This window comes from Carlito syrichta, unplaced genomic scaffold (assembly GCF_000164805.1).
Source record: "Carlito syrichta isolate Samal-C Ts95f unplaced genomic scaffold, Tarsius_syrichta-2.0.1 Scaffold314775, whole genome shotgun sequence".
Classification (NCBI taxonomy): Eukaryota; Metazoa; Chordata; class Mammalia; order Primates; family Tarsiidae; genus Carlito; species Carlito syrichta.
In genome coordinates, this window is record NW_007258871.1 from 108,227 (window position 1) to 128,315 (window position 20,089).

General features: G+C 56.8%; 1 protein-coding gene across 1 annotated transcript; it reads left to right on the forward strand.

Annotated features, from left to right (window-relative positions):
• Nucleotides 1–3,355: 3,355 nt before the first annotated feature.
• Nucleotides 3,356–19,210, forward strand: H6PD (hexose-6-phosphate dehydrogenase/glucose 1-dehydrogenase). The gene is made up of 4 exons (XM_008071880.2): nucleotides 3,356–3,988; nucleotides 5,404–5,521; nucleotides 16,264–16,533; nucleotides 17,672–19,210. Exons 1-4 carry the CDS (start codon nucleotides 3,371–3,373, stop codon nucleotides 19,030–19,032), a joined length of 2,367 nt encoding a protein of 788 aa, XP_008070071.1. The 5' UTR covers nucleotides 3,356–3,370; the 3' UTR covers nucleotides 19,033–19,210.
• Nucleotides 19,211–20,089: the final 879 nt, after the last annotated feature.

Consider the following 20,089-nt stretch of genomic DNA (forward strand, 5'->3'; position numbering starts at 1 on the left):
CAGCCTGTAATCCCAGCACTTTGGGAGACTGAGGTGAGTGGATTGCCTGAGCCCGTGGGTTAGTGACCCGCCCAGGCAACTTGATGGAACCTCATCTCTACAATAAATAAATAAAAAAAATTAGTCGGGCATGGTAGTGCGTGCCTGTAGTTCCAGCTACTTGGAAGGCTGAGGTGGAAGGATGGCCGGAGCCCAGCAGGTCGAGACTGCAAGTGGCTGAGAGCGGCCACTGCACTCCAGTCTGAGTGACAGAGTGAGACTCCAACTCAAAAAAAAAAAAGAGAGAGATTCCCAGGAAATTCCAATGCTTGTTAAAGTTTGAGAAATACTGTTACTGCTAAAACCCATGGTAATAAAATAAACAAATGCACAGGCAGCCACCTACCCCTGGTTGGGGAAGAGATGTTCCCTGGTGGTTTTGCAACCACAGAGTAAGCAACCATGTTGAAATACCTGCTATCTCGGGTTTGTTTAAAGGAGTGCTGGGAACTTAGTGAGAGATAAGGGAAGCTAACCTGAGAATGGGGACATGGGACAGGACTGGCCAGGGAGGACTGCAGCAAACTGGAGACAGAACAGGATTAAATAGAGGCCAGGAGTCAGTTCAGACCAGGCAGCCGTCCACCAGGGCCAGCTGCGGCCTTCTGGCTGGGGCCGGAGTGCTGGTCCTGCGGGCTCCCCCACCCGCCCATCCTGGCACTCAGGGTTCCTGCGCCCCTCCCTGTGGCCCCGGCGCATTCAGAGCCCTGGATCCCAGGATCCGATCAGGAGCTCTGAAGCGCAGCCTGCCAGCTGGCTGCTCCTCCTTCCCCAGGCTGTCTCTGGGCTTCAGATTTCTCGCCTCTCTCCCGCACTGACCTTGCAGCTTTTCCCTCCAGACGGGGCCATTGCCAGTGGAGAAAACAGTCCTTGGATGGCCAAGGACAGGGGTTGGAAAGCAAGAGGAGAAAGTGCAATGGTCCTGTGGCCCGTGTGTGTGCTTTGGAATGAGTGCAGGTACAGGGAGAGTGGGTGGGGAAGGCCGGGAGCCAGTGGTCCCTGGACCCTCCAGCTAGGACACCTGCCCTGCAGACTCTGGCGCAGATGCTGTTGTTGGCTTTTCGTCTTGGGTTCCACTCCTAGGGCTATCTTGGGGATGAGTCTTGAGAGGCGTAAGGAAGAGACAGAGGGGAGGTGGGGGGGAGGGGCTCCGATGTCAGGGTTGAGAGGCAAATTTGGTGCCCTCAGTGTAGGAATGGTAGGAAGGTAAGCCGGCTGGTTCTGTGGGGGCTTTTATAAGCTCACTTGCCTCTTTAAACTTCAACTTCCCTGTTCTTATGACCAGACTACAGCCTCCTAAGGTTATTAAAGATTCTGTTAATCCTTTATCTGGCAAATGCTTGGCATGTAATAGGCGCTAAATCAGTCATCTTAATTTCTTCTTTACTACTCCTACCCCAGGTGGGGCCCCATTTCCACCGTCTATTTCTGTTTTTAATTAATTATTAATATTTCTAGGCAGGCATAGTAGCTCACCCCTGTAATCCCAGCACTTTGGGAGGCTGAAGCAGGAGGATTGCTTGAGCCCAGGAGTTCGAGACCAGCCTAGGCAATACTGCGAGACCTCATCTCTACAAAAATTCAAAAAAACTAGCCAGACGTGGGGCGCATGCCTGTAGTCCCAGCTACTCGGGAGGCTGAAGTGGGAGGATCGTCTGAGCCCACGAGGTCAAGGCTATAGTGAGCCATGATCGTGCCACTGCACTTCAGCCTGGGCAACAGAGTAAGACCCTGACTAAAAAAAAAAAAAAAATTATGAATATTTCCAATAGGCCATTGCCTTACTAAACTCTGGTGTGGCTATGCACTCTTAGAGTTATGGCCGCCACCGTGTTTTCTGGCTTTGGCCCACTCCCCTACCTGGGGGATGTGAATCTCCTCTTCTCTCTCTCTCTAATTTACTTTCTAAATAAACTATATTTTCTAATCTAAAACAAAACAAAAAGCACCAAAATTTCTTATGGCCATGGTGCTCACCTAGATTACTTTTCTCCTTGCTTCCTTTTACCCTTCCCTCAAAGCACCGGCCTTACTAGGAACCTGAACCGGAGAGCTGTGAGGTAAGAATTCAGCACAGTAAGCCCCGCATCCTGGATCAGAATAGAGGCCAGAAAAAAGTAATACTCTGGTGTTCATGACCTAGCCAGGCCTCTCTCTCTTGTGCACATCAGCAGCTTCAGATGAGGCCAACAGGCAGCCTGGGTGGGGGCTTCCCTGGGAGCGTAGGATGCCATCACTGCCTGCTCAGCTCTAGAGCCCTGGAGCTCCCTGCTCTCTTGCTATGGGACCTTCACCACCCTGAGCCTCAACTCTTCCGTCTGCAGAAGGGGGCACTGTCATGGGACCCACCTCGTGTGGTTCTTCTCAGGATTCTTGTGGATTCCGTGAGCTCTAATGCATGCAGGCACTTAGTTTGGTACTTGGTATATGCTATCACCACTGCTCATGGTGGTAGCTGCCACTTATACAGTGCTTAGTCAGTGGCAGGTACTGTCTTCAGTGCATAACATTGGCTCCTTTTATCCTCATGACACTCTATGATGCAGGTGCCACTGTTACCTCCATTTCAGGTGAGAAAACTGAGGTTAAATAATTGTCCAGTTACCAAGGGGTTGAGTGGGGTTCCAGATCAAGCACAGTTCCAGAGTCTAAGTTTTAATCGCTCTGTGCCCACAGTTAGTAGACACCATTTGTCCTTAGAACCCAGGAGACACAGGGAAAGGGAAGCGAGGGGGAGGCCATAGTTAGACCCTCTCACAGTTCAGCTGTTGTCTGAGGGCCTGTGCTGTTCCTGGCTGGGGCTGCCCCGTGATCCAGACAACCTGTGCTCCTGAATGAGCCTGGCTTGAACAGCTCCTCTGCCACTCAGTGGCCTCCCTGGTGTCTGGTGCTGGCTTCCTCACCCACCTGCCTTATTTTGAAATCTTTTTCTTCCTGGGTTCTGTTTTGAACCAGAAGGCTGATAACAAGATCTGAAAACAGAATAGGGAGCCGCAGGACTCTAAGGCTGCGCATCTCATCCCATGCCTGGCAGCCAAGTGGTCTGGCTCTTCAAGTGGCCTGTGGCTCTCCCAGTTTGCAGGGTAGGCTCCCTGTCCGCTGGCTTCCTGGCACTGAAGCCAAGCTGCCCAGGAAGGAGGGGATGCTGTGGGGACGCTGTGGGCCTATAACAGTTTTTTGAGAAACACGTGGCTGTTTCTTGCCAGACAGGAAATGTTTGATACCCAAGAAATGTGTTTGCTTCCGTATCACAGGCACCCAGACCGTGTCTGATCCTTCCTTGTTCCTTTCCTGTCTTTCCGTGCACTCCAGGCACCCAGGCATTTGGAAGATGCTCATGGTGGCGATGTATGTGGCCCTTCTGGGCTGCCTGCAGGCCCAGGAGCTCCAAGGACACGTCTCCATAATCCTGCTGGGAGCAACTGGGGACCTGGCTAAGAAGTACCTGTGGCAGGGACTGTTCCAGCTGTACATGGATGAGGCAGGGCAGGGTCACAGCTTCAGCTTCCATGGGGCTGCTCTGACGGCCCCCAAGCAGGGCCAGGCACTCATGACCAAGGCCCTGGAATCCCTCTCCTGCCCCGAGGACATGGCACCTGGTCACTGTGCTGAACACAAGGATGAATTCCTGCAGCTGAGCCAGTACTACCAACTGAACACCACTGAGGACTATCAGGCCCTGAACAAGGACATTGAGGCACGGGTCCAGAACGGAGCCCTCCGGGAGGCTGGCAGGATTTTCTACTTCTCTGTGCCACCCTTTGCCTATGCGGACATTGCCCGCAGTATCAATAGCAGCTGCCGTCCAGGCCCGGGCGCCTGGCTGCGGGTCGTCCTTGAGAAGCCCTTTGGCCATGACCACCTCTCAGCCCAGCAGCTGGCCACAGAGCTTGGGAGCTTCTTCCAGGAGGAAGAGATGTACCGGGTGGACCATTACCTGGGCAAGCAGGTGAGCGTCGACTCAGAGCCTGCCGGGGTTGGCAGGATGGGTGTGTGAGACCCCATCAGTCAGGCCATCCATTAGCTGTGGAATGAGGCCCGAGGGTGCCATGAGCTCTGAGCTCCCGTGGCTTGCTTGAGGGTGGGCAGGAGGCGAGGAGGCAGAGGGAGATCTGGGCAGCAGAGCAGGACTGCTCCGTCATTGTCCAGGTTTGGGCCCTGTCCACAGGTCTGGTCTCGTTTGCCCTTTGTGAGTCCCCTATCCTCTTGGTTTCCCAGCCACAGTCTGGGCACTGATTGCTCAGCAGGGCCCTGCATCCTTTCTGGAGGTGGCCCAGAGACTCTGGTGTCTGGGCCTGGCTTCTGGTTGTGTGTGCTGAGGGAATGAGAGCTGGCTTCCTCACCCACCTGCCTTATTTTGAAATCTTTTTCTTCCTGGGTTCTGTTTTGAACCAGAAGGCTGATAACAAGATCTGAAAACAGAATAGGGAGCCGCAGGACTCTAAGGCTGCGCATCTCAGCCAGGCCCGGGGCAGGAGCATGGGCTGACCTGGGTGACGCTGACCAGGTCACTTGAACGTGCTGCAGAACCCTTCAGGCATCCAGTCACAAGACCCCTGCAGCCACCCCGTGTCCTTCGTCCCGAGGTGGTGAGCCTGGCCATGTGGGTGAGCACAGACGGTTGCTGAGGACAGAACTTCACTGTCCTCCCCACCCTGTTTGGAGTTGCCTGCAGCAGTGTTCGTAAGCGTAGTGGGGAGACCAGCGCCCATCCTGGGTGGTTTCCACGTGTTTATGGCAGAATGAGAAAAAACATTGAATGTGTTTAGTAGGAAGCTTTTCTCGCTACATTTCTGATGTTAAAATACCTGCATTTTATTAAAGTTGATAGTAGTAGAAGATAGATTACTTAAAATACCTTCTTTCTTGGCAAAGTAGAAAACTGGTCACCCTCTGGAGGTCACTGGAAAGTTTCTGGAGTCTTTTTTTTTTTTTGAGTTGGAGTCTCACTCTGTTGCCCAGGCTGGAGTGCAGTGGCACGCTCATGGCCACTGCAGCCTCGACCTGCCAGGCTCAGGCAATCCTTCCACCTCAGCCTCCCAAGTAGCTAGAACTATAGGCGAGTGCCACCATGCACAGCTAATTTTTTTTATTTACTGTAGAGATGAGGTCTCGCCAAGTTGCCCTGGGCTCAGGCAATCCTCTTGCCTCTACCTCCCAAAGTGCTGGGATTACAGGTATGAGCCACCATGCCCGGCCCATTTCTGGAGTCTTTCCTCGGCCCTGAACCTGAAGTTCAGGGACTGTTGCTCAGAGAGCACCTCCTCTGAGCAGGGAGTGGAATGGCCTGGGCCTGCCTGGGAGTCAGGGCTCGTCGTTCCCTATGAGGAGAACCCACAACACCACCAGTCTTTTCCCTGACAGGCTGTGGCGCAGATCCTGCCCTTCCGAGACCAGAACCGCAAGGCTCTGGACAGGCTGTGGAGCCGGCACCAGGTGGAGCGGGTGGAGATCATCATGAAGGAGACTGTGGACGCAGGAGGTGTGTGAGTGGCCCGGCATGCCGTTGTGCTGACCTCTGCTGCCCGCTGTGTGGGCCGGGCATTGCTTCCACAGGCTGGAGCCTCCACTGGGCCTCCACGCCTTAGCCAGCACAGAGGGAAGCTTCCTGCTGGCGTGTGATCTCCCTCCAGGGCCTGCCGGGTACCCAGCTCAGAACCTGGACAAACCCCCAATGCCTGCTGGCAGAGCCTCATGGCCATAGCTGCCTGAGGGAGGGTACCGGTCAGAGAGAGAGACTTGATGCAGACTGGGGACAGTTGGCAGGCGGCAGGGGTGGGAGTGGCCCTGGGTTTTCCATGGACCTGGTGGGGCCATCTGAGCTGTACCTAGGGTGTCTCTCTGCCTGGGCTGTCCCTGCTTCCTGCTTCCTGCTCACGACCTGCTCTTCCGCTTCAGGCAGCTTCTACGGCGTCCCTGGCTAGGCCGCCTCCCTGGACGCTCCACGGTGCCGCACACCTCTCTCCACTGCCCCCCACAGCGTGTCCTCGCTGTGTCCTTGTACAGTCTATTTCCAACCAGGCTGTGGGACTGGGCGATACCTCCTCCTGGCACCTGCCACACACTGCAGAAGTCCTGAATAAGCACCTGGGCATCAGGAGGCCCGGGCGGCAGGCCCGTCTCTGCCTTTAGCTGGGTGGCCTCGTCATGTCACTTTCCTTGCCTGTAAGATGAGTGAGTTGTGTTGCTGGTGACAGCCACGGGTCCCCTTGAGCCCTGGGCCAGAAGGATAGCATTCTGTGAAGTCACTGAATTTCCTGAGCATTGACTGTGCCTGCAAAGCGTTGCTTCTTACCCAGTAACACTGAAAGCTAATGCTTGCAGTATCCTTAATCTCCCAACAGCCGTATGAGGTGAGTGCTGTGATTAGCCTCCTCTCACAGATGGCACTGGGTGACGTGCCCAAGGCCCCATGGCAGGAAGCGGCAGACCCTGATCCCAGGTAGCAGCCTGGCACCAGCACACAGGCTCAACACTGCCCCACTGTGCAGCCAGAGCCACACTAGTGTCCAGCTTACCCTGTAGCACTTTCTGCAGCCACAGCGGAAGCACCACTGGCCACCTCCATCCCTACCCCACACCCTCCCCACACTGCAATGTGTTCCTACCAGAGGGGTGGGCCCAGAGTCCTCAGACCTGGGGGCAGGGGGACAAGGACGTCTGTCTCCTTCTCTTTTGCTCTTTACCTTGTTCTCTCTCTTTGCCATTTTATTTTTCTTTCTTCTTTCCTGTTATTCTCCTCAGTGTTCTCACCTTCTCTCTTTGAATGGCACTTAGTGCCAGAAGCTCTCTGCAGGACTGAGGCCTACAGTGAGGCATGAACCCCAGCCCCATCCCCTAGTACTATACAGATTCGAGGGCGAGGGATGGGGGAATAATAAAATCACTGCCCGGTGGTGGGACAAACTCCAGGCAGAGCCTGGCTGGTGGTACATGCCTATAATCCCAGCTACTCAGGAGGCTGAGGTAGGAGGATCATTTGAGCTCAAATGTTCAAAACGAGCCTGGGCAACATGGAGAGACTCTGTCTCTAAAGCAAAACAAAAACTAAGAACTCCACAATGGGTGGTGGCTGATGCAGGCCGGAGGCAGGTGAGGGAGAGGATGTGGACAGGGCGGGAAGCCAGGTGGGACTTCCTGAGCCAGGCCTTGAAGGACATCACTGTGCTTGAGAAGGTGCAGGGTTTCATCAGAAGAGCGGTCCTGCCCTCTGCAGGGAGCCCTCACGGGCCTCAGGAATCCTCCCCATCCCTTCCACATGCCCCCTCCTGATCCTCAGCAAGGGCACAGACCGTGGGCTTCCTCCTGCCCGGTGTGTCTGGAGTCCTGGCTGGCGTGTGTGTGGGCCGTGTCCTTGCTTCACCTGCTGAGGGCTGAGCTGCGGATCTGTGCAGAGTGCAGTGGAATGGGAGGGCGCCATTGTTACCGCTGCTGCGGGCCGCTCCCACACATCTCTCTGCCTGGACTTGGCCCTGTCCCTGGTGGGCTGGGAGGCCAGGACTCCTCCTCCCTCTCTGGCGGCTCCTGCCTGTGCCCACCAGAGCCGTGATGTCTGGAGTTGCCTCTCAGCTCCTCCACCCCTCCCACCCTGTTTCCCTCCTGGGTCTCAGTCACTTGGGAGCTCTTCATAGGGTCCTGTGGGGCCAGAAAGTAGACAGACTGCAGGCCTGACTATGCCAGCAAAGGGGCCTTTAGACTTTGGAGAAAGAAAAGCAGACCAGACAGCAGAGGTCCAGGCGGGCCTGTCTGCCGAGACAGCCCCCGAGGATGCTAGGTTTGAATAGCAGCACACAGCCGGGCTGGCTGTCTCCAGGGGTCCAGGAGGGAAAGACACCCAGGCTCTGTGTTCAGGGCGGCCGTGTGGGCCTCAGCGCGCTGGGCTTTGCCTGCAGGACAGAGCTCTGAGAGGAGGGGCCACTGCTTCTGACCCCCAGACTCTGATGCCTGTCATTCTGCTGGATGCCGTGCCTTCAACCCAGAGGCAAAGGGAGCCCCAGAGCAGGCCAGGCTACCAGGGCATCCCCTAGACCTGAGGGGCCTGAGCCTGGCTGGAGTGGGCTGCTTCAGCCCACTGTCCTTGTTAGAGGTGGCCAGCACGACTGCAGCTGTCCTGGGGTTTGGATCGCCTTGGTCAACCTGTTCACCTGTCAATTGCATACACAGGCTCAGAACAGCTGGTGACAAAGGGTGACTACCTGCTGCCATGCCTGTCCCTACAGCACGCAGGGCCTCTGGACACAGGGTATTGTGTGATAGAATGTGCTTTCCCTCTGTCTCTGTCTCTTTTTCTCTCTCTCTGTCTCTCTCTCTCTCTGTCTGCTCTCTCTCTCTCTCTCGTTTCTCTCTCTCTCTTTCATTCTCTGTTTTGTGTACCACATGCCAGAGGATAAGTTTTATCTGCATCCTAAGGAGGTGGACTTGTGTAGCCCGGGTGGCCCTAGCACTGTTCCAGGCTGTCCCCTCTGGGTCCTGCTTTGGAGCTGGTCCCTCAAGGGACCCCTGCTTGTGGCTCAGGCTAGAGAGACAGGACACCCAGAGAGGACACCACCACACTAGGAGCCCTGTGCTCCACACGCGGGGCTGGGACTGGGAACAGGAGGAAAGACTACCCTCCTCGTGGAGTTGGCCGGGCGTGGCAGGCAGGTGCGCAGCAGTGGGACTCAGCACGGGCAGAGCGTTTCCAAGGGGACACCAGAGCCTACAGTCTGACTGCTGAGCCCAAGGGCAGAGTCCAAGGCCATCCTCCCTCCACTCCTGCCCCCACCTCTGCCCGGCCAGGCTCTGCCCTGAGTTGTGCCACCCCAGCCGACACCTGTGCAGGAGCAGCGCTGGAGTGACTGGCCCAGGTGGCAGCCCAGACCCCCACTCTGGTGCTGGGAGGGAGGGGCGGCAAGCCAGGCCTGGGAGATGGCTGTGCTCGTCCAGAGCTGCTACAGGCCCGGGAAAGGACTTCCAAGCTCAAGGTCATCTGGCCATCTTCCCCCACCCGATGCACACGTCCCAATGGGGGAGGCTGGCTTCCCCGGCTCCCTCCCTTCCTCTACTGTGTGAGTGGTTTTTTTTCTGCTGCAGCCTCTGGCCCAGAGCAGTTTGCTGCAGAGTCAAGGCTGCTGCACAGCCAGAAGGGGGCAGGGAGGAGGCAAGGAAGACACCATCCTGCACCCAGCTCCCTCTCAGTCTGACCTGGGGTGCTTCTTCCCTGAGTCTCAGTCCAGTGAGCTCCAGAGTCACCGATACCCAGGGTACCTGGCTGGGGTCTCCTGAAGCAGCAGCAGGGCCCATAGAAGGAGGGTCACTTGACCTCCTCCGTCCAGATGGCCTGGCTAGCCCTCATCGTGGCATCGGGAAGGGCTCTGCAGACAGGAGGGACTGCATCTTTGTGGGCTAGCCTTCAGCTGTCTCTGTTGTGCTCGTTTTCTGCTGGGAGTGCTGGAGTGTGAACCAGGGTCTCTAGCAGCGCAGAATCCACGCTTCTGACCACTGTGCTCCACAGCCTGGGCATTGGCCTTCCTGCCAGCGAGTGCTCGGGGCAGTCTCTGCTGCCCTAGTTCCCCTCTGCGCAGAGGGTTTGTCAGAGGGAAGGAGGACGCCTTCCTTAAGATGTCTCTATTTGAGAGCGTCCCTGTCCCGACCCTGGGGCAAGGAGCCTGAGGTGTGCTCACCTCTGCGGGTTGGGGTGGCCAGTCAGTGCCCCTCCCCGAGGGACCACGGCAACCAGGGGCCTCCGGCACACCAGCTGTCCTACCCTCCAGCCTGGTGTGCCAGAAGGGCTCACTCAGCAGGGCCGCTGCCCCCCGCCGTCTGCAGAGCTGTCGGCAGGTGAGCCCAGGGCAGCCGGGGCCTCCAGCCCAGAGCGCAGGCCAGGCAGCACAGTCGCTCCCCTCGGCCCTCACCTCTTGTTATTTTTAGCCATCCCAGAAGGTGTGGGGAGGGATTGCAGCTGGCTTTTAGTTGCTTTTCTTCTTCATTTTTGAGTGTCTATTTTGGCTGGGAAAGCCTGGCTCTCCCCTAAAGTGGGGGCGATGAGGAGGGGGTTTCTGGTCCCACTTGTGAAGGCCGCAGCCTTTAGCATACTCCAGAGCCTCGCTCGGGGTGGTTTGAAAGGCTGAATCAGATAATGTGCACGGAGATACTTCACAAATGGAAATTTTGTTCCCTTTCCAAGTTTGCAAGGAGAGGTAGTGGTAGGCTTCTTCCTGCGTCTCTGAGTTGCACGTGACTTATGTCGGATCGTTATAGAAAGGCCTGTCATTGGCCAGTCATAGTCTTTTATGTCTGTTGTTCACCTGCACACACACACACACACACACACACACACACACACATGCACATACACACTCATATATGTATGTAATCTCCTTGTATCGGTAGTCTGCATGATATATTCCCTTGTTGTCTCTGCGTTTCTGTTCAATTCTGTTCATATCACAGAATATGTGGTACAAATTCGGTTGTTAGGCATTCTGGTGGCTTCTAGTCTTTTGCTACTTTAAGTAGTACTTTGTGAGCCTTTTAAAAAATCAAGATACAATTCACATCCCATAGAATTTACCCTTTCATAGTATAAAATTAAATGGCTTTTAGTATATTCCTAAAGTTGTGCAACCACTATCTAATTCTAGAACAGTTATGAGCGTTAAAAAAAAAAAAACTTTCCCTGTGAGTATACTTTTGCAGTGGAATTACTAGGCCAAAGGGCAAAAGGACTTTTCTGGCCGGTATTCCCTCCTAGCCGACTGGGTAGCGTGGCCAGTGGGCAAGGCGGGCCGGCCCCATGTGTCATCCTGTGCCCACATCATCCTGAGGTGCTGGACCACGGGAGGTGCCAGCCCACGGTCCTGCTTGCTGCACGTAAACTCTGAAAAGCTCTCACCAGGACAGGAGCAAAGCCCATAATCTGTGACTGTGCTACACACAGGCGCAGCCCCTGAAGCTTGAAATTAAGGAATAAAGGAAGCTGTCCTTACCCAGCAGGTGGTAAACCCGTGGACCGCATCCTCCCTGAGAATTGAGCAAGGCTAAAAATAGGAGAAGGGCCACTTGGGGAATTGCTAAATTAATGACTAGTAAGCAGATAATGCGGCTTTAAGGACTCGCTTGCATTCTCGTCATCAAAAATTCATCTGTTTCTAAAGCTTTCACTTTCTACTTTGTACATAACTCGACTGAAATTCATTGCTTCTGAGACACAGAGTTTTCACATTTGGGCATCTCTGAAGCTGGGTTTCCCTTTGATGGGGTGACCCACTTGAACCGGCAGCCCATTCCTTTCTTGTTGGCTATAAAATAACGATGCTTCCACCACTGATGGCATTTTGGACACGATGGACTGCAGTTTCTCTCCAGCTTCCACACTCTCTCCAAGCCCCAGTCTTATACTTCCAGTTGCCTTGTTGATATTTTCACGGGGTGTCATGCCATCACTTCAGATTCAGCAGACTTAGAACTAAAGTCATCATTGCATTTTTCTCATGAAACGTCAACTAGCTTCTCTAACTTTATTTCCAAATGGCAGCTGTTCTCTGAGTGACTGACTGGGAGCCGGGCCCCTATGACAATGAAAATTCCACCCAGTGTTTATCAGTGCTTTCTATGCTCTGGGCTTGCTACTACTTTTTCATTTTTAAAATTTTTACTGATTGGCTGTTTGAGTTGGGGGTCTCACTCTGTCACTCATGAACACGGCTCTGCACCCTTGACCTCCTAGGCTTAGGCAGTCCTTCCACCTCAGCCTCCTGAGTAGTTGTGACTACAGGCTCTCACCACCATGCCCAGATAATTTTTTTAAATATATTTTTTTATAGAGACGCGGACATGCTAGGTTGTCCAGGCTGGTCTTGAATTCCTGAGCTCAAGCAATCCTCCTGCCTCAGCCTCCCAAAGTGCTGAGATTACAGGCGTAAGCCACCGTGCCCAACCAACTAACCATTTAAAGTGTACAGTCCAGTGGATTTTAGTCTATTCACAGAGTTGTGCATCTGTCACCACAATCATTTTTAGAACATTTTCGTCACCCCCAAAAAAACCCTGTACCTTTAACTGTCATTTAATTTCTTCCTCCCCCCAGCCCCTGGCTGACTTGTACTCTCTCTATGGGTTTGCCTGTTCTGGACATTTCACATACACGGGCTCTTGCGACACATGACCTTCTGTTTGGCTTATATCACTAGCATGATATGTTCTAAGTTCATCCACATTGTAGCATGTATCGGTGCTGCATTTCCTTGTAGTGCTGAGTAATCTTTTATTGGATGGATACGCCACGTTTTAGTTATCCAGGTACCCATTGATAGATATTTGGGTGTTCCTGCAGTGGACATTCATGTACAGGTTTTTGTGTGGACCTGTGTTCACTCTCTCTTGATTATAACCCTAGGAGTGGGATTGCTGGCTCACAGCTGTTTAACTGTGAGGGCAAGAGCTCGCACCAGCTCAGTAAGTGCCTCAGTGTGGTCTCAAGGCCCTTTCCGTCTGGTCTCCAAGGCCCTTTCCGTCTGGTTTCGGCGACTGTTCCTGAGTTTCAGCCCTCTGCCTCTGCCTGCCAGGGTTGCGATGTCTAGGCTGGAATGGCGGGGTTCCTGCCACTCACCCCACTAGGCTGTGCCCTGGGCAGAGTCAGCCCACCTGTACGATTCCTGGAGACACAGTACTTTTATGAATCTGAATTATGCATGCGCGTTTAAGAATCAAAAGATTATTCTTAACGACCCACATTTTTACATTTTTCTGGAAAACGAGAGGATTTGGTCTCCCTGGGCCCACACCCCTAGGAGGCAGAGGGACTTGACTGGCCTCTGAGGGACCCTGGCCTTACCCTGTCCTCCTCACTTCGCCAGCCCCGTTAGGCACTGGAGCCTGGCCTCTGCCCCAGACCCTTCCTCCAGAGCCCGGCTCAGCTCGCTTCTCCTCTGCTGCTGTGCTCCCCTTAAGAGCTGATGGTGCTCACATTGCTCGGCTTCACACCGAGTCTGCCATTCTGTTGCACAGTTGGGGAGCAGGACATTTATTTATTTATATTCTATCTTTGGGGTCGGAGTCTCACTCTATCGCCCCAGCTGCAGTACGGTGGCACTCTCACGGCCTCCACAGCCTGAACCTGCTGGGCTCCGGCGATCTTTCCGCCTCAGCCTTCCAAGTAGCCAGAACTACAGGTGTGTGCTACCATGCCAAGCTAATTTTTTGATGTATTGTAGAGATGAGGTCCCACCATGTTGCCCAGGCTGGTCTCGAACCCCTGGGCTCAGGCAATCCTCTCTCCTCTGTCTCCCAAAGTGCTGGCATTACAGGCGTGAGCCAATGCACCCAGCGAGGACATTTAGAGGAAGGTGTTCTCTTGGTAAAAACTGCAGGTTCTGGGGCCAGTGGCTTGGATGTGAATCTCATTTTTCCTTCTTTACCTGCCGTGTGACCTTCACCAAGTTACCTAACCTCTCTGAACATCATTTTCTTTATATTTTTATTTTTTTGAGTCAGCGTCTCACTCTGTTACCCAGGTTGGAGTGTAGTGGCATGATCCCAACTCACTGTAGACTCAACCTTCTGGGATCAAACGATCCTTTCACCTCAGCCTCCCAAGTAGCTGGAAGTACAGGTACACACCACCATGCCCAGCTATTTTTTTTTTTTTTTTTTGTAGACAGCAGATCTGGCTAAATTACCTTGACTGATCTTGAACTCCTGGGCGCAAGCATTCCTCTCACCTTGGCCACCCAAAGTGCTGGGATGACAGTAGTGAGCCACCATGCTCAGCTGGTGGCTGACTTTTAAAAAGAACTTTGATGGCCGGGCTCGGTGGCTCAGCCTATAATCCCAGCACTTTGGGAGGCTGAGGTGAGTAGATTGCCTGAGCCCGTAGGTTCGAGACCAGCCCAGGCAACTTGGTGAGACCTTGTCTCTACAATAAAATAAGAAATAGCCAGGCATGGTAGTGCGCATCTGTAGTTCCAGCTACTCAGAAGGCTGAGGCGGAAGGATTGCCGGAGTCCAGCAGGTTGACGCTGGGATGGCCGTGAACGTGCGTGCCACTGTGCACTCTAGTCTGGGCAAAGGAGTGAGACTCCAACTCAAAAAATAAAAAAAAATAAAAAGAACTTTTTTGTCTCCTGTGTGTCCCTCCCGAATCCTGTCCCATGTCTTCTCCTTAACTGTTGTTCCAAATTGAGGTTGTTATTCCCCGGCTTTTCCGTTGTTTCTATGTGTGTCTGATTCCAAAGCGAGCTGTTACTTGGCTTTGAGGAGGAGGCGTGCTGTGCTGTGCTGTCCAGTATGGAGCTTTGACTCTCACCCTGCGTGTGGGGTAGTTGCTCAGGTCTGTCTTCCTCTCACTGACCCTTCTCTGCTGTTTCGAATCTATTGCATTCCTAACTTCCAGCTGTGTTTTCATGTATGGAAGTCCTGCTTGTTCGCGTCACTCTGTATCCTTCTTCAAATTAACTTTTGTTTTGCCAAAATAGCCATGTTGGTTCCTCACACTCATGTTGTGGGCTTTCTCCGTGATGCTGTGTGTTCCTTCCTTTTCCCTCTGCCATGGTGTTGGGCGTGAGGCCTGCCGCGGGCGGATGGGCAGGGCCATTCCCATGGCACGGAGCTTCAGGGACAGCAGGGAAGAAGAAATGACAGTGGGGTGGGGGCAGCAGGAGGGACTAGCGAGAACTTGGGGATGAGAAGTGAGCTGGGCGAAAGCAGCCTGCAATCCAGACGGCACGATCGGAGCGTCCAGCGGTCACATAGGTCGGACTGTGAGTGCACGAGGTTTGAACCGCCTCACATGATGCGGTGTGCCTTGGCCTCGAAGCTCCGTAGCTGTCACTGTGAGTCACTGATGGCCACTGCCATGCAGGTGGAGCCTGGCAAGAGCTGTGGTGTGGGCCGTGGCCAGCCAGCTCCCGCTCTGCCTGCGCCAGCCTGGGCACCGCCTCCCTCCTCCTGGGCAGGGCAGGGGTGGTGGTGGTGGCTGCCGTGAGGGCTCGTCGTGTGGGGAGTGGCACGTGTCCGGGCTCAGTGCCGGTCAGGCCCATGGTCAGCATCGCTGTCATGAGGCCAGACTGGGTGCTCAGGTTCTCCAGGCATCGCCCCATCCCCGTTGCAGGTACCTGGCCCCTGGGGTGTCTTCAGCCCAAACACACCTCCCCCTCCATCAAGCCCTTCCTCCCCCACCTTCCAGGTCTGAATGTCCTGATTCTGGGATCACCAGGGACCTCTGTTTGACTCACCCTCCTGTCCCATCTGTCAGCAAGCCCCATCAGTTCTGACCCGGGACAGTCTCCCCCCCCACCCTGTGCTGCTCTTCCGTTCAGGCCCCGGCATCTCCTCTGGGCAAATGCATGGCCGCCTCCTTGGCTTCCCGCGTCCACACCCGCTCTCCCGCAGCTCGCCGGGCACCTGTTCCAAACATGGATCAGACCTGCCTTCTCCTGCCTCAGAGCGCCAACGTTTTCCCTGGAGCCTAGGAAAAGGCCAGCCTCCTGGTTGGGTCCCACTGGGCCCCCACCTCCTCCCCGGCTGTGCTTCCGTCCCCCCCGTCCCTGCTCACCTCCACGGCTCCCGCATGCCAGCTCTCTCCTGCCTCGGCTGTGGCACACAGAGCTCCCTTCCTCCAAGGTGCTCTCTCCCTGGCTTTCTGTGGGGCCAGCTCTTCAGTGTCTTCGTGACCCTCTGACACAGTTGGGGCAGTAATTTTATTTCCTTCCTTTTTCTCCTTCCCACCGTCCCTCCCCCCCACTCCCTTGCACACGTCTGGCATGGGTGTGCCCTTGGCCGTGGGATGGCCCTTGTCAGCCCATCCGAGGGCAGGACGCAGACACGAAGTCAGGTAACTTGCACAGGACCACACACTAATGACAGTCACCCTCGGGGCCCAGCCCTGGCCGTAACGCTGCAGCCTCCCACGGTGCTGAGCCTCCTGCCGACCAGTGCCGGGAGGGCAGGGCCAAGGGGGGCTCATGCCATCTGGCCCTTGCTAGAACACGAGCCTTCCCCATGTGGGGTCCTGGAGAGGCCCAGGGACCGGACACCTTAGACTCGTGCCCGCTGGGGGAGGTGGCTCCAGGACGCCCTCCTTCCTTCCCTCGGTGAGGCTGGCTCTGGCGCACCTGATTCTTATGGGCTCTGGAGACTGGGGAACAGGGATGTGGGACCGTGTGCGGGCCGTCTCGGGGTAGCTTGGGGAGTTGGATGTGCTGGTCTTCCTCACACCCTCTGCCTCCCTCTCCCCCTCCCACCCAGGGCGCACCAGCTTCTACGAGGAGTACGGTGTCATCCGTGACGTCCTGCAGAACCACCTGACTGAGGTGCTCACGCTGGTGGCCATGGAGTTGCCCCAGAATGTCAGTGATGTGCAGGCTGTGCTGCGGCACAAGCTACAGGTCTTCCAGGAGCTGCGTGGCCTGCAGAAGGGCAGCACCGTGGTGGGCCAGTACCAGGCCTACCCTGAGCAGGTGCGCAGGGAGCTGCAGCGGCCGGACAGCTTCCACAGCTTGACGCCAACCTTTGCAGGTGGGTGCCGAGCCCACATGGGCCCCTAGGCTGTCCCCCAGAAGCAGCTTTCCACACCCAGGCACCCTTTGGCTTGAGGTGGGGGGGCTTGGGGGGTTTCCACGAGGGCGCCCGGTGGCAGGACAACATTCCCCTGTGTCCCTGGCCTCCCACCAGCTGGTTACTGGCGGTCGCTCTGGTGAAGGGCATCTCAATGGCCGTTGTCTCACAGCAGCCCCAGTTTAACCCAAGCCACAGGTTTGCTGTGCAGGGCCAACCTGTTTCCTGCCTCCGCGGGCCTTACTTCTGGCCTCACAAGGGCGGCTGCAAGCCTTCTGCCCGGCCACAGCCGAGACACTTCCTGCGGGCAAGCCCCGCAGGGGCCAGGCAGGTGCCTGCCGGGCCATCCCTGGACAATTCCTGGGGCCCAGAGCTACCTGGGAGCGGGCTCCTCAGTCAGCAGCAGCTGCCCCGTGGGAACAGAGTGGCCTGTTGGGCCCGTGCTGTGTGTGAGGCGCCTGGCAGACATTCCCTCGTTTAATCCTCACACTCACAAGCCAGGAGGTGGGTGATTATTAATCCCATTTGTGGGTGAGGAACGTAGGGCTTCAGGAAGTTACGAAGCTCAACGAGGCCTAGACTGGGCACAGAGTCTGGCCTGTGGCTGGCTCTCCCCACCTGACCTGCGCCCACCCTGTAGCCCCTTCCCTGGGCATCCCCCACCCCGTGGCTGAGGCCCGCCCCCACCCTCGGGATGACCTTGGTTCACCCTGAGTGCTTCACACACAGGAGGGAGCACTGCTCCCTAGGACCCCCTTGACACACCCAGGGACCCCGCCCCACGGTCCCCAGAAGGCCTCTTTTAGAGTCTCTGGGGTGGAGGCTCTCAGCCCAGGTCTCCTTTGCGTGGGGACTCTAAGCAGTGCCCCAAGGGAGGCAGATGTCAGAGCTGCAGGGATGGCCCCTGAGGCTGGTTTGGGGGCGCCCAGGAGGAGAAGGTAATGGCCGGGCTGAAAGGTAAGGGATGAACACAGCAAGGCAGGGCCTCCCAGAGGTGGTGGGACCCCCGGAGGGCAGGCGAGCAGGGCCAGCCAGAGCAAGGGGCTGGGAGGCACCGGCTCCCCATGTGGGTGTCACCCTCTGCCGCTGCCTCCCGCAGGCGTCCTCATCCACCTCGACAACCTCCGCTGGGAGGGCGTGCCCTTCATCCTGATGTCTGGCAAGGCCCTGGACGAGAGGGTGAGCTACGTGCGCGTCCTGTTCAAGAACCAGGCGTGCTGCGTCCAGAGCGAAAAGCACCGGGCTGCGCCGCAGAGCCAGTGCCTGCCGCGGCAGGTCGTCTTCCACATCGGCCACGGGGACCTGGGCAGCCCCGCCGTGTTGGTCAGCCGGAACCTGTTTAGGCCATCACTGCCCACAGGCTGGAAGGAGGTAGGGGAGCAGTCCGGGCTCCATCTCTTTGGCCGCCCTCTGTCCGACTACTACGCCTACAGCCCCGTGCGGGAGCAGGACGCCTACTCCATCCTCCTGTCACGGATCTTCCACGGCCGAAAGGATTCCTTCATCACCACAGAGAACCTGCTGGCCTCCTGGGCCTTCTGGAGCCCCGTGCTGGACAGCCTGGCCCGCGAGGCCCCGCGCCTCTACCCCGGGGGAGCTGAGAACGGCCCTTTGCTGGACTTGGAGTTCAGTGGCAGCCAGCTGTTCTTTTCCCAGCAGCCCCTGGAGCAGCTGGTGCCGGGGCCCGGGTCAGCGCCAATGCCCAGCGACTTCCAGGTCCTCCGTGCCAAGTACCGAGAGAGCCCGCTGGTCTCGGCCTGGCCCGAGGAGCTCATCTCCAAGCTGGCCAGCGACATAGAGGCCACAGCCGTGCGGGCGGTACGGCGCTCTGGCAGGTTCCACCTGGCGCTCTCGGGGGGCTCCAGCCCCGTGGCCCTGTTCCAGCAGCTGGCCACGGGGCACTATGGCTTCCCCTGGGCCCACACGCACCTGTGGCTGGTGGACGAGCGCTGTGTGCCACTCTCGGACCCAGAGTCGAACTTCCAGGGCCTGCAGGCCCACCTGCTGCAGCACGTCAGGGTCCCCTACTACAACATCCACCCCATGCCCGTGCACCTGCGCCAGCGGCTCTGCGCCGAGGAGGACCAGGGTGCCCAGCTCTACGCCCAGGAGATCGCGGCGCTGGTGGCCAACAGCAGCTTCGACCTGGTGCTGCTGGGCATGGGCGCCGACGGGCACACCGCCTCTCTCTTCCCGCAGTCCCCCGCCGGCCTGGAAGGCGAGCCGTTGGTCGTGCTGACCAGGAGCCCCTCCCAGCCGTACCAGCGCATGAGCCTTAGCCTGCCCCTCATCAACCGGGCCAGGAAGGTGGCCGTCCTGGTCATGGGCCGGATGAAGCGAGAGATCACCATGCTGGTGAGCCGTGTGGGCCGCGAGCCCTGGAAGTGGCCCATCTCAGGCGTCCTGCCCAGTTCCGGCCAGCTGGTGTGGTACATGGACTACGAGGCGTTTCTGGGGTGATGCGCCTTTGCCCCGCCCGCCCCGCCCCGTGCCTTTCTCACCGGTGGTCTTCCCATCAGCCCTGCCACTGCCCCATGTGCCTCGGCTCTCTGGAATCTGATGCCTCGAGGCAGGCCCCAGAGGGAAGCCTGTCCCAAGGCCCCCGACAACCAGGCCTGTTTTCTGGTGGAGAGAGCAGCCAGCACAAAGTAGGGCAGGGCAGAACCCCCTAGTTCAGAAGCAGGAACGCGGTGGGCCGAGGTTAATCAGGGAAAGCTTCCTGGGGTAGGTGATCCTCGGACTGGCTCCCATGGAAGAAAACAGCATGACTGGTAGAGAGAAGGGTGCAGAGGCATCCAGGGAGGTGCAGTGCCCTGTGCAAAGCAGGGATGCTGGGGACTGTCCCAGGACCCTGAGCGGGTGGAGCCCCTGGCTCCCGCAGGTGACTCTTCTTCCAGAGCATCTGCACACTCAGCCTCTGCCTCCACCTGCTCCCTGTTGCGGGTCCCGCCTCCTCCATCCTGACCCAGCCCCTCCCTGTTTTCTTGCTCCCCTCAGACTCTCTTTGTAGAGGATGGGGAGTGAGGACAGGAAGGCGGCAACAGATGCCAGGATGCAGGGAAGTTTCCAGAAGGCTTGAGGCTGTTATTTGGGGCTCCTTTCCTCCGTTGATGAGCTGCTGTGTGTGGGGAAGGGTCCCGGCTCCGCAGCTCCCTCAGCGAGGACCCCTGCCCCACCGCTCTCTGGCTGGTCTCCCTCCATGAAGCACGCGGGGCATAGAATATCAGGCATCCCAGGGGTTCCTCATTTAAGAGGGTCACTTACAGCCTGGGGGTTCATGGGTGGGTGTTTCCACTTTCAGTAGCTTCTCTTGCTTTACCAGGAAAGAGCCAGCTAAGTCATCCCTCATGGTGACAGATCTCTGGGGGGAGGGATGCGGCTCTGAGTTGCACCGGGCCATCCAACGCTCTGATCTGGCCAGGCGGGGGCCAGGCCTCGGCTTTCTTGGGCTTGCTCACAGGGCCGCAGCCAGTGCTCCTCACCTGCTTCTCGGCAGCCCTGCGACTTCCTGCCCGCT

Coding starts and splice junctions, on each gene's coding strand:
- H6PD (XM_008071880.2), top strand. CDS start 3,371: ATGCTCATGGTGGCGATGTATGTGGCCCTTCTGGGCTGCCTGCAGGCC. Junction 3,989..5,403: donor ACCATTACCTGGGCAAGCAG/GTGAGCGTCGAC, acceptor TTTCCCTGACAG/GCTGTGGCGCAGATCCTGCC. Junction 5,522..16,263: donor GGAGACTGTGGACGCAGGAG/GTGTGTGAGTGG, acceptor CCTCCCACCCAG/GGCGCACCAGCTTCTACGAG.